Raw genomic sequence first — 16,608 nt, 5'->3', positions numbered from 1 at the left:
GCTCTGTATGTAACCTCATTCATCTGCATGTAACCTCATTCATCATGCTTAAAATTTTAGAGTTCTAGATACTCGTAGAAAATGATTAATTTGAATCTTATCAGGAGCTTTGGTTTACCCGGTTGTCATGTTTGCTGGCAGTTTTGCACAGAGTGACATGGGTATGAATTCCATAGACATTTAACATCAGCTTTGCTTTCTTAAAACTTGCAGGTTAACTGTCGTAACATCATATCTTAGTCTTTATCACAATACCTGTATTGATTCAAAATCTTATAGGGAAACACTTAAAATCCATGTAAATATTTTGGGCCCAAATATTATGTGGGTTGAAATGTTAGGGAAAGGCGTGTGCTGGTGAGAGGAAGTAAGAAACTGTGTCTGTGTTTTTAGTGATTTAAGTATCTGAGTCAAACAACTGTCTCCCTACAGTTTCTTGCTATCTTCTTAGAACATCGTTTATTCATTCAACAAACAACTTCAAACACCTACTTCATGCTAAGAGTGTAATGCGGAGGTTTGGGAGAAAGGTGCTGACTTCAAACTGCCTTTTGGGTGCACTTAGCACCATGCCTAGGACATCATAAGCATCCCAGCCCCACCAAATCACCCACGGCCTCCGAGAGACCAGAGGGGACTTGGGAGAGGAGAAGACATTCCAATCTTAAGTCTTACATAAATGAAGTACCAGAAAGAGACGATGATTTCTCGTTTAACTGAGAAGGAAGTGGGTTTCCTACCAAAGCAGTCACATGTGGTCAGCATTCCAACCTCATTTTTCCTGTGGACACATAAGTGTTGAAGCATCATGTTTTTCAGCTGGCTGACATGAAGCAGCCCCAGAGGAGTCTCACTTGTGCAGAGTTGAGTTTCAAAAACACCACTTAGAACTCTCCCTGGAGACGTAGCAGCCCCTCTTCACTGTTGCTTAGACTTTTACTTAAAATTGTAGTTTCCCTAACAACAGAGGGATGCAAATTCCGTAGCGCTAGGTATCTGAGGACACCACCAAGTAACCTGTCTAAAGTGGAAGTTTTAATGAGCATTGTGGTCGGGTATTTATATGTAAAGGAATATATCCCTAAATAATGCCATAGGTTTGTTTCAACATAAAAATATTTTGAAGTACTTACCTCCAAAGAAAGCTGGTGCTCTTGGAAGATGGGTTAGGGCTTCCAAGACCCCTCTGTGTCCTTCCGGAGTTAGGTGTATACCAGTGTGACAGGCATGGCGATTTCCAGTTTGGATTTTTTTTGTTGTTTTGTGTTTAAAGATCCTTCCATCTTTAGAGATTCAAAAACAAAGGGAGGAGAGAATAAACAGGTGGAGTCCCCTTTAAATCACCCTGTCTGTAGGTGGATTGTCCACACAGGAAATTCTCCCGGGCAATTTGGGGTCACCTCTACTAGACACCCAGCTGATTCTGCTGAGGGGCTGGACAACACAAACATAAAGCGCTGAGGGTCAGGAGATGCTGAATGGGTGTGTCCGTGGACACCGATGTTTGTCTCATCATTTCCCCTCGGAATACTCACAGTGCTCAGGTTTCTGTTGGCTGTGTATCCTTGGTGTAACTTCTACTCTCCAGGAGCAGAGTGAGTGAGAGTTTTCTGTAAGCACACACAGTTTTAGACAGGCATTGAAATAAGTCGTCTGGAATTCTTAACAGAGGACTGTCACAGTCCAGAGTTTGTTAAAACAAAGAAAGCAAGCTCCTGCCCAAGCTGTTTGTGCCAGCAGGGGAAATCTCACGTACACACGGTCCTGCCTTTGCATTGCAGGTGGACGGTATCTGACCGTATCGGCAGCCAAAGCCCCAGGGGGAAAAGCCGCCCGCTTGGTGCTACCTCTCGGCCATCTCATGCACTCAGGGGACCTTTGCCTGTCCTTCAGGCACAAGGTGGAGGGGCTGCACTCAGGCAGCCTCCAGGTGTTTGTGAGGAAACACGGGGCCCACGGAGCAGCCCTGTGGGGAAGAAATGGAGGCCATGGCTGGAGGCAGACCCAGATCACCTTGCGAGGGGCTGACGTCAAGAGCGTAAGTAGATCTGCAAAGGAGGCTGAACCTGGGAGCTTTTCCTTTCATAGGAGAACTCTGGGGTCTGAATTTGAAGAGGCCTCGCTCTGTGAATTCAGGCTCAGACAAAGGTTTGCGTTCCTCTGGGCATGCTGACTCCATTCATTGCCTCTTTCTGTAATCGCATTCTGCCTCTTCATCCTTCTTCATTGCGACCTGTGCCTCACCACCCTCCCCACCCTGCCAAAGACCCATCTTCAATGAAAAAAAGAAAAAATGAAAAGTAAAAACAATTCATGGAGGCTTTAAAGGGCAGGGGTGGTGAGCTTAACAATGCTTCCTTTCCCTTTTCCTTCGAACTTTTACTACCATAAATTAATATGGAGATGGTTCTTTAAAGTCCATTTTCCCCCTTTGCTCCAGAGATCATAGTGGGATCTCTAGAGTGGGAACCCACAACTGCAATTAGAAAGCACTCTTCTATTCAGGACAGGATGTGGGAAAGACTTGGATTGAATAAATTTTATCTTAGGTAGCAAGAAAATAATCTACAACAAAATTGATGAACGCATTTGGAAAAACATTTTTATGTTGATGCCTATAAACTTATTTTGTTAGGAAATCCTGCATCAATCTCTTTAGGTACAGTTTTCCAGAAACTATTTTAGGAAGAAAAAATCGACTTTGTTAATACAGCTATTATCAGAGTAATTTGATTTTTTCTTTTTTTTCTTAAATTTTTCTTAGTACAGTATTTGGAGAAATAAAACAAGATAATAAGTTGTTTCCAATCATATCATTGATGGATTTGAATCTTTTTTAAAACAAATAGAGGTTCTCTACAGAAGATAAAATATTAGAAGAATGAAAGGTTTTATTTTTTAACAGTGTCATTGGATCATGGTATTTGATTGATCCCATTTTTGGCAACAAAGCCACGTGAAGCAAAAGGAGGAACTAAGAAACACCTGAGACAGACTGCATGATTCTGATCTTTCAGAGATGTGGCGCTTCACTTCTGACCCTCATATCCCGTCACATTCTCCTAAGCTTGGTTACCTTTGACAAGAGTACATACTTTGTATGCTCATAAATTCAAATAGTCTACAGTTTAGAACGGCTTTTTAAAGGGTAGTTGATTCTGAGCAATGTGCTCTGATGAACAACTTCCTGATGCCTCAAGTGTCTTTTAAAAAAACAAGCCTTCAGTGACGCTGGCAACTACGTTCTGTTTCCTCCTGTTAAATAAGTTCCAAACTGAGGTTGGGGGAAGGTTTGCCTTTGTTTTGCTGAAAGAGCGGGCACTGGAAAGGGGCAGAGGAGGCTTGACTGGTGTGTGCGTTCTCTCCCTAGGTCATCTTCAAAGGTGAAAAAAGGCGTGGTCACACTGGGGAGATTGGATTGGATGATGTGAGCTTGAAAAAAGGCCACTGCTCCGAAGAACGCTAGCAACTCCAGAACTAGCAATGAACTACTGTGTTGCTCCCTCTTCTTTTTTCCAATCCTCACCTTCTCTCCTCTTCTCCCTCTTGACAGGCCTAAGAGAAGAGTGGGTCAGTGGGTCAGGAGAAAGTCTGGTTGGTGACCCGTGTCTCAATGGCCTGCTTTTGCAATCCCAATGAGCAGTGACAAGGGCACCTGTAGACACGTACAAACCACCTTTTGGTGTTGCCTTCCACCCTGTGTCTCTTTTAGGAAGGCCTTTGGTGTGGTGATCCGTACTATCTTTCATCCTGGTTACAAGATGCTCCTTGTAGCAAAATGTGGAAGTTTTCAAAAGAAAACTGTGCACGTGGCCATTCTGTTGTCTGTTGAGTGTTGCACCATGAGTAGTATTGGCTTCCCTTAAAATGAGATGTACAATGTGCTTGTGAAATCGGTTTATCCTCCTCATTTTAGTTAGTTCTGGCCTGACCTGAACTCTGACTTTCACTGTTGATTACTTTGTAAAAGAAGGGTGTGTAATATATCAAGATGCATCTATTCTTGTTACCCGTATTTTTCTTTTAAAGACAATTATGTAGAGTGGGCACGTAACCTCTCGTAAGTAGTATTGTGCTTCGTGTAAATGTGCTATTGATATTAAGTATTTACGTGTTCCTAAGATTTACAGACTCTAGTTGCAAAGTAAAAGGCAGCTTGTGATCTCTTGAGTTAAAAAATACATGGTGAAATGTCATTTGGTTCTATGACCTTATATTGGAAGCAAAAGAATATCAGCAGAAGTGTCAGGTTGTGGTAGAAGAGTGATGAATTTTTCTAATGGCCTTGAGTTTGATCTCTATGAAGGATAGTGAATCATTCAGGGAGACAAGAAACTGCAGTTAATCGTAACTATTACGAGTTATACTTTAAGACTAACAGCTTTTACCATCATAACATGGCTTTCGGGTAGTTTGTGAGAAGCGTGTAAAACTTCCGGTTGTTTCAGAGAAAATATCTTGTTGGTGGAAGCAGAGTGAGAGGAAGTATGGGGAAAGCGCCATGGGACAGATTTTCATATTGTTTTCAATTGATGCAACTTAAGCAGGTGTAGCTTGTAAGTTATGAGCTGTATCAAAATGGAAGAAGATGCAAGACCTGGGCTTGGAGGCATTGGATGTGTTGGAATGAGATCTGCCCCGAGAAGCAGGATAAGATTGGAATTGTAAGATCCATAAATGCCCAGTGATATTTCTTCCTTGCATATTCTACCTTTATTCTAAAAAAAAAAAAAAAAAGACTTAAAAGGCAACTTACTCCTGAGGCTTTTCTTCATTTCAGATTAAGTAATCAAAATGTTTTCTGCTGTTTTTGCCAGGAATCACAAAGATGATTAAAGGGTTGGAAAAAGAGATCTATGATGAAAAGATAAAGGAACTGGGATTATTCAGCCTGGAGAAGAGAAGACTGAGGGGCAAACCCTTGATGGTTTTCAAGGATATGGAGGGTTGGCACAGAGAGGACGGTGAGCAGCTGTTCTCCATATGCACTAAGAATAGAACGGGAGGAAGCAGGCTCAAACTAGAGTATGAGGGAGCGTTTCCTGACAGGGACAGTTGTTAATTTGGAATCCTTTATGAAAAGAAGTGTGGATCTACAATCTAGCGTTCTCTTTCTCTCTTTCTCTCTCTCTCTGACCTCTCTGTCTCTCCCCAACTCCTCACCCCTCCCTCGCCTCCCAGCAGCTTTTTAAAAATCAGATAAAGATTTAAGGTGGGTAAAGATGTCGTTACTTCATGGTAAAGTAACATGTTACAGAGTCTCCCAGAAGAGGTTTTGATCCTTTGAGTAGGTAATGAAAGTCTTCAGAACTAAGCAATTTGGACTAAGCGCCAATTGAGGTGTTTCCCTCGTGAGCCCCCAGTGGAAGGAGATCAAAGGAGGAAAAGCCAACCTAAGGCTGAGCTCACTGAAATGTCTCTCTCTTTCTGCCAAACCTAGCAGTATTCAAACAAAAAGTAAACGATAATTTAAAAAAAAAAAAAAAAAAACTGTTTATACCGAAAGAGTAGGATAGGCAGATATTATCTCAGTAATGCTCTAACACGGTGATGTTTGAAGCATTTTTTTTCTTGGTTAAGGTGTAAACCTTTCACTTGCTCAATGGATGATGCTTCAGATGTTTTTAACAGACCCTAGCAAGGAACACAGTTCAGAGAGATTTTTGTCTGGTGCGTTCTCTTCGCTGTGTATATGATAAGTTAACTTAGTTTCTGAAAAAAGGTGCAGTGTCCAATACCTCTCGACCATTCTTTCCCCTGGTTGGCACCATTCAGTTTCCCTGACCAGTTGAGATCTCCCAGGTTTCACAGAAGGGTAACACATTTGGAACAATAGGTACAATAGAAAGTCTTTTATCATTTAACTTGGTAGAGGCAGGACTGGACAGGGAATACAAATCTCCAAGCCTTTGAGTGGAAGCCAGAAAAACATGGCTTTAGACCCATTTTTAATGATTCATTTCCTTTTGGCCAGATAACTGCACAATTGAAGATGAAAGGGGAAAATAGTTGTGAAGTTCATTCTTAGGTGCCAATAATACATTGCACTAAACTGATGGAAGAAGTTATCCAAAGTACTGTATAACAGCCTGTTTATTATTTAATGTTTTCTAAAGTGAAAAATGTTAGTGGTTTTCCAAACAGCCAAATAAAACAATTCTTTGTAAATAAAAATATTGTTGTTAATACCAGTGGTCTGTTTCTTATTGTTTTGAGTTTTTTTTTTTTTTTTTTTTTTTTTTAATGACTGGGAAAAAGTGTGTTGACATAGTACCTTGACAGTACACAAAAGTCATCCATAGTAGAATCCTCTTTACTGCTTGGAAGGCTGGAGACAAAGATACTGCTTACATTATGGTGATTTCTGGGTTGTAAAATACAACACACTTTTCATCAGCAATCAGATCTTTATGACCTTTGTTGTGCCTTAGCAAATTGCTTTAGTTACGCTTTACTGTAAACATTTGCTTCAGATTTTTTGACGAAAAGGTAGGATAAGCCATAAGAGGCAAGGCAGTAAAGGCAAAAATAGACAACTGGGATTACATCAAGTTATGAAGCTTCTGCACAGCAAAGGAAACAACAAAGAAAGAGGAACAGATAGAATGGGAGAAAGTATTTGCAAACTCTACATCTGATAAAGGATTAATATCCAGGATATATAAGGAGCCCAAGAAATCAACAAGACAAATACTCCAGTTAAGAAATAGGCTAAGGACATGAACAAGCACTTTTCAAAGGATGAAACACAAACGCCAACGGACAAATGAAAAGATGCTCAGAATCACTAGCCATCAGGGAAATGCAAATAAAAACCACAGTGAGGTTTTTTACCTCACCCCAGTTAGAAAGGTTATCATTCAAAAGTCAAAAAAATAAATGCTGGAGAGAATGTGGGGGAAAAGGTACCCTAGTTCACTATTGGTGGGGGGAGGATAGGGTTAAGTAGTAGAGCATTTGAGTTCATTGTTGGGAATGTAAACTAATACAATCATTATGGAAGACAGTAGTGAGATTCCTCAGAAATCTGAAAATAAATCTACCATATACCCAGCCTCCTGACTCCTGGGAATTTACCCAAAGGAAATGAAAGCAGCATATGAAAGAGCTATCTGTACCCCTATGTTTATAGCAGTTCAATTCACAATAGTTAAGATACAAAATCAACCCAGATGTCCATTAACTGATGATTGGGTAAAGAAATTGTGTTACATACATACAATGGAATACTACTCAGCTCTAAAAAAAGAAAGAAATCCTGTCTTTTGCAACAAAATAGATGCAATTGGAGACCATTATGCTTAGTGAAATAAGCCAGTCCAAAAAGACAAACATCATAGGTTTTCCCTGGTTTATGGTAATTAATACACAAAGTACGAAAAAAGTCATGTATATGAGCAAAGTTGACATTTTGAGATTTGATTATTAATTATAGCTCTTGTCTATACTGTTAAGGAACAGTGGTTTTTCTAGAACTAGTTGAATTCTTTATTTAGTGGAGAGTTAAGCTTGTGACTATAAAGTAAATTGAACATGTCATTGTAAAAATAAAAGCAAGATGGTACCAGTGTTGTATAATGAGCTGAGCCACCACCTGCAACACTGGCATCCCAAATGGGTGCCAGTTCGAGACCTGGCTGCTCCACTTCAGATCCAGCTCCTTGCTAATGCATCTGGAAAAGCAATGGAAGATGGACCAAGTCCTTGGGCCCCTGCACCCATGTGGGAGAACTGGATAAAGCTCCTGGCTTCTGGTTTTTGCTTGGTCCAGCCCTGGCCATTGCAGCCATTTGGGGAGTGAGCCAGTGTTTGGAAGACTCTCCCTCCCCTCCTTCCCTCCTCACCCTGTAGCTCTGCCCTTCAAATAAATAAATATTTTTAAAAATTAAAGGAAAAATTAAGGTCAAGATAGGTTGGGCAGTATCATTATGCTCTTAAAGCTGTGTATATGAAATACATGATATCTGTTTCTTTTATATAAATAAAAATGCAAAAAGTATATGAATTGTTAAGTGAAAAACTATTTTACTGGTGATTTTGTTAATTTACAATATTTTACTCATAGTAATCATTGCTGATGGAGAAAACAGCAGTAAAAACATTAATGAAAGCATTCAAAAATAAAAGTCCTTGGCCAGAATTATACAAAATATACTAAATGGCTTCTCTCTTTCCAATACTCAGGTAATTCTTAGCAGCTGAGGGACTCAAATCTTGGAAATGAATATAATTCAAGCAAAAAGTAAAGTGTGTTCCTTGTGTATCCTTCCTAACCATCTCTTCAAGATCTGAGAAAGTTCAAGTTTTTTGAACATGACACATAAGGAGTTAACACTTTGGAGTAGGGCCTGCGCCGCGGCTCACTAGGCTAATCCTCCGCCTAGCGGTGCCGGCACACCGGGTTCTAGTCCCGGTCGGGGCACCGGATTCTGTCCTGGTTGCCCCTCTTCCAGGCCAGCTCTCTGCTGTGGCCAGGGAGTGCAGTGGAGGATGGCCCAAGTGCTTGGGCCCTGCACCCCATGGGAGACCAGGATAAGTACCTGGCTCCTGCCATCGGATCAGCGCGGTGCGCCGGCCGCAGCATGCTGGCCGCGGCGGCCATTGGAGGGTGAACCAACGGCAAAGGAAGACCTTTCTCTCTGTCTCTCTCACTGTCCACTCTGCCTGTCAAAAAACAAACAAACAAACAAAAAACACTTTGGAGTAGGTGTCATCATGCTGTGAGTTAAGCTGCTATTGGGATGCTCACATTCCATATCTGAGTGTCTGGGTCAAGCACATCTCCACTTCCAATCCAGCTTGCTACTAATGCACACCCTGGGAGGCAGCAGTGATGGCTCAAGTACTTGGGTCTCTGTCACCTGTGTGGGAAACCTAGCTTGAGTTCCTGGCTTCTAGCTTCCATCTGGCCCAGCCGCAGCTGTTGGCATTTGCAGAGTAAACCAGCAGATGGAAGAACTCTGCCCACCACTCCCTCCCTGTTGCTCATAAAAATAAATATTATAGGAAAAAACAGGAGATGTATTTACATTTCCAGAAAAAGTTACACTTCTTTGGAAATCCATTTGAGGTTGGGAGTTAGGGAAAGCAGACAGGCACAAGACTAAGGCCAAGTTCCTTAAATCACTTGACATATTTCTAGCAGTGAGGATGTGTGTGGCTCTGGGGTCACACTCTTAAATGTATGACTCTTTCAAGGTTTTCATTCTAGAGCGAGAGAGAGAATTATCAATATTTTAAATAAATGCAAAATTGTTATTCTTGAAAAGCACATGGTGCCTTGAAGGTTCTGAAACGTAGATATCAGGACCTTCACCTAGTGTTTTTCAGTCTTTGGTGTGCATGGGAATCACCTGGATTCCTGTTTAAATTCAGCTGCTACTTCCATGGGCCTGCGAGGAGCCTCCCACCGGGAGCGTCTGCACGTGTGTGTCAGCTCTCAGGGCTGCCGTTGCTGCTGGTCCCGGGACCACAGTTTGAGTGGCAGTACCTTCATGGTAAGACACAGCAGAGTCCTGGGGCTGTTAATACTGTCGGAAGGCCTGACGCTTACATGGCTTTCAAGATCTACACATTTGTAAACATTCACCAAGTTCCAGAGTATTATTTTCTTTCAAAAAAAAAAATACTTTGAGCACGGAATAAACTTGCCTGCGTGATGCAGAACACTGCTTTGTCTAACCAATGACACGGTGTTCAGAATAAGGAAGTCATAAAGAGGACAACAATCAAGCGAAGCAGTGATCCAGAGAGACCACATGTGAAAAGAAAAAGGGACGTCCACAAATTGGAGAAAATGCAATAGAAACACTTTTCAGGGCTCCAGGGTGCAGAACTCGCAACTGGAATTACAGTAAAGCTTTGTTCCAACTGGATTTTTCTGGGATTTGTTCTCCAAAAGCTAACATTTGAATCCTCACTCATAAATTCTTTGTTTCATGCTAAGGTGGAGGTCAAGCTGAGGCCCCACTGTGTTCCGGGGCTGCTTCAGACTGTCCCTGTCATGTATGTTGCCTCCTGCAAAGCAGTGGCTCCCAACTGGTATTTGGGGAAACTGGATAATGTCTAGAAGCAGTTTCTATAGACACAACGTAGGGGAGCCAGTGGCATGTAGAAGGTAGGAGCCAGGTATGTTGCTGAACATCCTGTAAGAAACAGGAGAGCTCTGCATTGGGTTATCTGGCCTGGAACAGCAAGCATGTCAAGGTCAGGAAACCCTGAGCTAAACTAGTGATTCTAAATCCATGATTTCCAAAAAGTAGTCACCTAACTGACAGAACTGGGAATGCATTAGCAATGTGAATTATTGGCCTCCAAGTTCGATTTACAGTCAGAAACTCAAGTGGGGGCAAGGCCATCTTTGCTACAAAAGCTCTCCAGGTGATCCTGATGGGCCTGGGCTTGGGAGCTTTTCCTTACTAATTCTGATTCCTACTCCCTATCTATAAACAGTGACTGCTGTGAGAGCAGCCCTCCAGTTTCCTCCTCCAGGGTCTTATCCCTTCCCTCTAAACTTTAACATCACTGTTCTAACCATGTTTGGAAATCCCGGGAGGACTGTAGTACCTGCAGCTCATTGTTCATCTTCCCCTGCTCCTGTTCCCTAGACCTGCTCTCCCTTTCTAATCCCCTCTCCTCTGAGGGGGACCACCAGCATCAATTTCCTCAGTTCTGAGATCCATCACGGTGTTGTTCCTGGTTTTTATGTATTCAAATCATTGACAAGTTCTAAATGGTTCTGCACTAAAATATGAGGGGACTTCAAAAAGTTTGTAGGAAATGGAATCAAATTTGTTTTGTCACAAAATGTGAAATCAATGCACAATTCCTTTATAATTTGCATTTTGTGAGCTTTCTGAAGACCCCTTATAGGCATGAAATTCTCAGTTTTCTGTACCAAAATTAGTTTATCTTTTAATTCATTTTCCATAAACTTCTTGAAGCTGTTGTAGTGTTTCTCCCTCCCCTACCCCATTCAAAATCAGAATATTCCAGGATAGCACTTCTTAAATTTGTACTCAAGAGCGTGAACTCTTCCATGGTGACTCACTTCATGAGGCATTTTAAGTGCAGGGTCAAAGCACTGCTCTTGTCTCCCCTCATGAAATGGTTTTGTCTCCGGCAAGCAAGAGCCATAGAGGCAGAGTAGAATTTTTCCATTATCCTTTTGTATTCTATGTTTTTGTAAGCTGCTTCGGATCTGTTATTAAATAAGATAATTGAAAAAAGAATTTTGCAGAGCTGAACGCGTTGTCCAAGTTTTGTGAAGAGCAGACAAGTGGCTGAGAGCAAGAACCTTGAAATAACTTTAAAGAGGGAACAGCCTTTTCTTTTTCCTTTTTAGTAGAAAGCAAGTGGGTAACCACTAGCGGTCTGTTTCAGCCCTGGTAAACGCGGTGGACACTGGGCTCACAGCATTAGTACCACCTGTGAGTCATGGCCTGCCTCAGACCTATTCAAGCAAAATCCACTTACAAACAGATTCCCTAGTGGTCTGTGGGCCCATCCAGGTTTGCATAGAACCACTTGAGAGGCCACAACTTTTTCTAAAACCTATGAGCGCCTGTGAAATAGACCTGCCCGTGCTTCCCATGCCTTACAGCAGGGCTCCTCTAAGTATGGCCTGTAGGCTGGAGTTTGAGCATCAGCAGGAAACTTACTGGAACAGCCCAACGAAACCTACTGTGGAGCTGGGGCCCAGCAGCCCTTGTTGGAGCCTTCAGGGATTCTCCTGCGACTTAAAGTTTGAGAGGCGCTGCTTTAGGGATGACCGATTGGGATCACAGGTGCAGAAGCTTCCTGCCTCCTGCCGCAGGTTAGCACCAACCAGTCCTAGCACTGCCGGCAGCACTCAACGACCTGCAGTGGTGAGGTTGCTGTGTTTGCAACAAGTTGGCTCCTGAGCTCGTGTGGCTATTAAACGCCAAGGTCATAAGTTAATAGTACTAAATGGGCAGAAATGATCCAGGTATCCAAATATGGTGATTAGCGGTAGGACCCAGTGAAGCTCCTTAGGTCACTGAGGGCATGCCTTCAAAGGCAGCTCTATAGAGAGGGTTCCTTAGAAAAGCCCGGCTGGGCTCCCTTGTTCTCTCTCTGCTTCTTGGCCCACCAAGGTGATCGTCCCCGCCCCCCCGCCCCCCATGCTCCATCATTGCTGTCTGGTCTCATGAGACGGCCAAACCAAAGGGACCTACCCAATCTTGCATGTGAAACTGCAAAACTATGAGTCAAGCTTCCTTCCTTCGTGAGTAGTTTGTCTTAGCTACTTCATTTGCAATAACAAAAAGCTGACTGAGATTCCACATGGTTTGAAGGGCTGTTAGAAAAACCTGTGGATCATGTGTTAACCAAATTTACAAAGACCCTTTGGATAGTTGGAACCAGTATTTGGATTCAACTACTAGTCTATTTTTTTTTTTTTAATTCTTTCCAGGGTAGCCAGAGTAGCAAGTCCTAGGAGCACTGCAGGGCTGTGGGGCAAAGGCAGGAGCCTAAAGTGCCTTTAAGATCTGAACATCCATTTGTTGTGCTCAGAGAACCCAGTGAACAGCTTTGCAAATACACAAAAGTCATAAATGGTTATTGTAGAATATTGAGACCATTTTAAGGAAGGAGGGAAGAAGGGAAGGAAGAAAACTCCTACTTAACCTAGAAATAGTCACTGTTAGCAGTGCTGTGTCTATGCTCTCTGACTTTATTTATACCTGTGCTGTCCAGACCTACATGGAAAGGTTTATAATTAATAAGTTAATGAATAGCTTTACCAGAAGTTGAACCTGCTTCTACTGCTTCATTTTAATGGCTGCATAGTATTCTATTGAGTGAACAGAGCATAAACACTAAGCTGTTTCTCAGGGACTTTGGACTGCCTCTGTAGGCAAGCCCTGTGGGGATTCCAGGAGCCTAGTTACGCTGCAGGAGATGACTCACGATCCGTTTGGAACTGCTGGCCCCTTTCCCTTGCTTCCCTTGCTCCAGTGAACCGTGGAAACATTCCCTGGAGACCCGGGATGTAGTTCAGGAGTTAGATTCTCAGAAAAGCCAGACCGGAGCAGTCCAGCATGCTTTAGAAGTAGAAATAGTGAAGAAACAGACCAATAGGAATCGTTTTAGATCCCAAAACATGTCCTTTAACAACACCATCAGAAAAAGGGCATCGGCACTTGCTCCTCCCTCCAAGCTGCTGAGTGAGCAAAGGGCATTTTGTGGGCTTTTTTAGGTTTGTATGATCTGTAGTTGAGATCACTGTGTCATTCTTCTACTTTTTGATAATTAAAGAATTGTAAGGTTGAGGCTAAAGCCAAAGTTCAGATGTGTTTGTGGATAACTCCGCTTCATTTAGGAAGTTTACTACAAAAGGCAAAATACCTGAGCCAAACTGAAGATGGACAATTAGGGAAATCTGTGGCCAGCCCAGCACTAGTTTATCACAGGGACTGGAAGAGTGACTTGCAGCTGTCTCTCTCGACAACTTAGAGGAGAGGCCTCTGTACCAGTAGAGCAGAGTATCATTTTCTACTGTGGATTTGCTTTTTTAAAAATTTTAATTTTTAATTAGTTTTTAAGATTCAATGTAATTTGTAGATTCAATTCTAAGAGCATAATGAGGTTCCTATTCTATCTCCCTCCTTTCACTCCCTCCCTCCTTCCCAGTCTTTCCTTCTCCCTGTTTTTTTTTTTTTTTTGAACTTTTTTTTTAAAGATTTATTTTATTTATTTAAAAGACAGAGTTACAGAGAAAGGTAGAGAGAGAGAGAGGTCTTCCATCTGATGGTTCACTCCCCAGATGGCCGCAAAGGCTGGAGCTGTGCCAACCTGAAGCCAGGGGCCAGGAGCTTCTTCCAGGTCTCCCACATAGGTGCAGGGGCCCAAGGACTTGGGCCATCTTCTACTGCTCTCCCAGGCCATAGCAGAGAGCTGGACTGGAAGAGGAGCAACCGGGACTAGAACCGGTGCCCATATGGGATGCCAGTGCTGCAGGTCAGGCCATTAACACGCTACACCACAGTGGCAGCCCCGAGATAACATTTTAAAATTACCATACAATAAAAAGACTTAATACTTAACAAAAATAAAAAGTTTAACAAGTAAAAAGTAAAGTGACCCTAGCTTAGTGGGAATATAGACAACGGCTATGAACAACACGTGAATGAAAAAATGACCATTATCTTGGATTTGCTTTTAAACAGCATTTTATTTCAATAGATACTTAAACTGCTGGATGTTAGCGAAATTGTGATGATTAGGATCAAATGTTGAGAGACTTTGTCACAAAAAGTCACTAGGCCCATGGGCCTTTGGGTCAATACGTGAAAATAAAACAAGGAAAAAGCAAAAACGCAATGAAAGTCTGCCTGACTCATCTTGGGAAGGTGTTGGAGGGTAGCCTTGATGGTGTTCCTCGTGCAACAGGGGTCTGAGTGGTTTGCAAGGGCGCGCGTCCTCCCGCTGTGCGGCTCCTTTAGCGGGCTCTCCTTGGATTGTCTGGTGTGTAGACCCTGAAGTTCTGGCTCTGCGGAGCACATGTTCTTCCATAAGAGAGGATTCTTTCCTGAAGTTTCCCCTTTGAGCCTCTACCCTAGCTCTCGTGTGGGCAGTCCTTCCTGCTCTGTTGCAGCTAGCATCAAGCACTGAGGTCCAGTAGTTGTCCGAGAACTGGAGCTGGTACCTTGATCTGCGAGCAGTACTAAGTGGTCCCAACCCCTGCACTTCCTTTGATTCATGCTGAGGTCAGTTCCCTTGCATCTCCCTCATTTTACCTACAACTGTGTTTCCCCCAAGTGGTCTAGATGCCTCTTTAGAAACCAAAGGTCATGAAGGTTAATATATCTACCCTTAGGGTGGATCAAAGCTTAGCTCTCTGCTCTCCCGGGGGGAGTGAGAGATTAGGGTCTCTCAGGCCTCCCTGCTTCTCTTTCCTTGTCATGAGTTACTCAGAGCTGTATTTAGTTAAATTGGATTCTCCAAAGGACCCCTTGCTCAGACAGCACGATTAACCTGGTGACAACAAGCTTGGAAGACAAAGACTGAAATGGGAGGAAGGAAGTCTGCACAACACAGTTCTCTCATTCGTGCCACACCACACTAGTGGCTGACAAGGAAGGAAAATGACCTTTGAGCCTCTGTTTGAAAGAAATCTGGTCTTTGCTTTAAGGAATGAGAAAGATGTACCTACTGTGTCTACATTTGCATTATGGTTAATTTTTAAAGGTATCTTTTTGGTCTAATAAGAACTATGTGGGAAATGAACTTTCTCCAATATCATGTGAAAGCTTGATAATATATTGTAGAGACTATATTGTTGTTTTTGGTTTAAGTAGGGAGCTCAGTATCTCTGAGGTATGCATGCTGCTAGGGTTTGAAGACCTTCCAAATGCCCAGCCTTCCCGCAGTCTATGATGAATAGGTCCTGGTCTGAAATGGACAATTGGGGGCATTATTCTAACTCTGGGTTTAAGTATTTACATCATCAGCTTATTTGATTCTTATATGGAATTCTTTGAAGATACCATTTATAGTAATAACTGATAATCATTCTACTATAGGAGATGGAGAATATTAATTTTCAATTGCTACCTAACACTATTTCCACAACCAGCAACTAAAGTAGTGCATAGCAATTATCTGTCAGTTTCTGTGAATTAGGAGTCTGGGCATGGTGTAACAAGAGTTTCTGCTTCCGGTCCAACAAGACTGCAACCCAAGTGTCAGCCAGTGCTGTGGTCTCAGGCAAGCCCCAGTTGTGGAAGGACACACTTCCAAGTTCACGTAGTTGTGGACAGAATTCAGTTCCTTGAAACTGCTGCATTTCTTACTGCGAGAGGCCATCCTCAACTCCCTGACACCTCCCAGAGTTCCTTGTTACAAGGGGTTCCCTAACACGACCACTTGCTTCTCAGTGCCAGCAAAGGAATGAACCCAGCAAGATGGGTGCCAAGATCTTATAAAAAACTCAAATACACATGTATATGTCACCATCCAATGGCTCATTTAAATAGACCTGCTCTGAAATACAGCAGAAGTGCTGCCTTAAAACATACTTAAATGTGATCTGTGCTTGAATTATCTGAATGAGTGTCAAGAGCCTTGAATTCTTCTATCTGCTCTGGGATCAAGAGAAACTCCCTCTCTATTCAACATATTTTCAAAGACCTGTGATAATTCTGGGAGGAAAACTTTGCAAAGTATCATTTCCACTTTGATGTGCTAGCTTTTCCCCTTATTCAAAAGCAAATGTGTCCCTATTCATATTTTCATGAGATCACTGAAGAACTGAGCTGTCATAAATTTCTCCCTAAATGGGTCACATTTGTATGTAAAGAATACCAAGTTATTTTTATCAAAGTGCTAAGTCTCTAGGTATTTTTAAAAATAGATTTAATGGGGAGTTCTCTCAAGTATACACTGCTATTCTTATCTATCTTGTCAAGTTGGTTCCAACTTGATGAATCCAAGATTAACCAGCTGTCCTAAACAAATAGTTGCTCCATTTGTGTGGCCTTAGTAGAATGCCCCAGGGGAGGCCCACTAGGTCACACTGTTAAGCACAGGCTCCCGTCCCACCCTCCTATCACCTGCTATAGAAAACCTGTGATTTCCTTGAGC

At 42.4% G+C, this 16,608-nt stretch overlaps 1 protein-coding gene across 6 annotated transcripts in view; it reads left to right on the top strand.

Annotated features, from left to right (window-relative positions):
• Positions 1-6,191, top strand: part of NPNT (nephronectin) — an 82,494-nt gene extending 76,303 nt beyond the window's left edge. For all 6 annotated transcript variants that reach the window (XM_008267522.5, XM_002717182.6, XM_008267523.5 and 3 more), the window contains 2 exons: positions 1,782-2,038; positions 3,371-6,191. In XM_008267522.5, coding sequence (XP_008265744.1) covers positions 1,782-2,038; positions 3,371-3,466 — 353 coding nt within the window. In that variant the 3' untranslated portion in view covers positions 3,467-6,191. The remainder of the gene's footprint in view (positions 1-1,781; positions 2,039-3,370) is intronic.
• Positions 6,192-16,608: the final 10,417 nt, after the last annotated feature.

The sequence above is a fragment of the Oryctolagus cuniculus genome, chromosome 8 (assembly GCF_051225735.1).
Source record: "Oryctolagus cuniculus isolate XC-2025 breed Fujian yellow rabbit chromosome 8, ASM5122573v1, whole genome shotgun sequence".
Taxonomy (NCBI): Eukaryota; Metazoa; Chordata; class Mammalia; order Lagomorpha; family Leporidae; genus Oryctolagus; species Oryctolagus cuniculus.
Note: the sequence above shows the minus strand (reverse complement) of the source record. Positions and strands in the feature narration are given on the sequence as shown.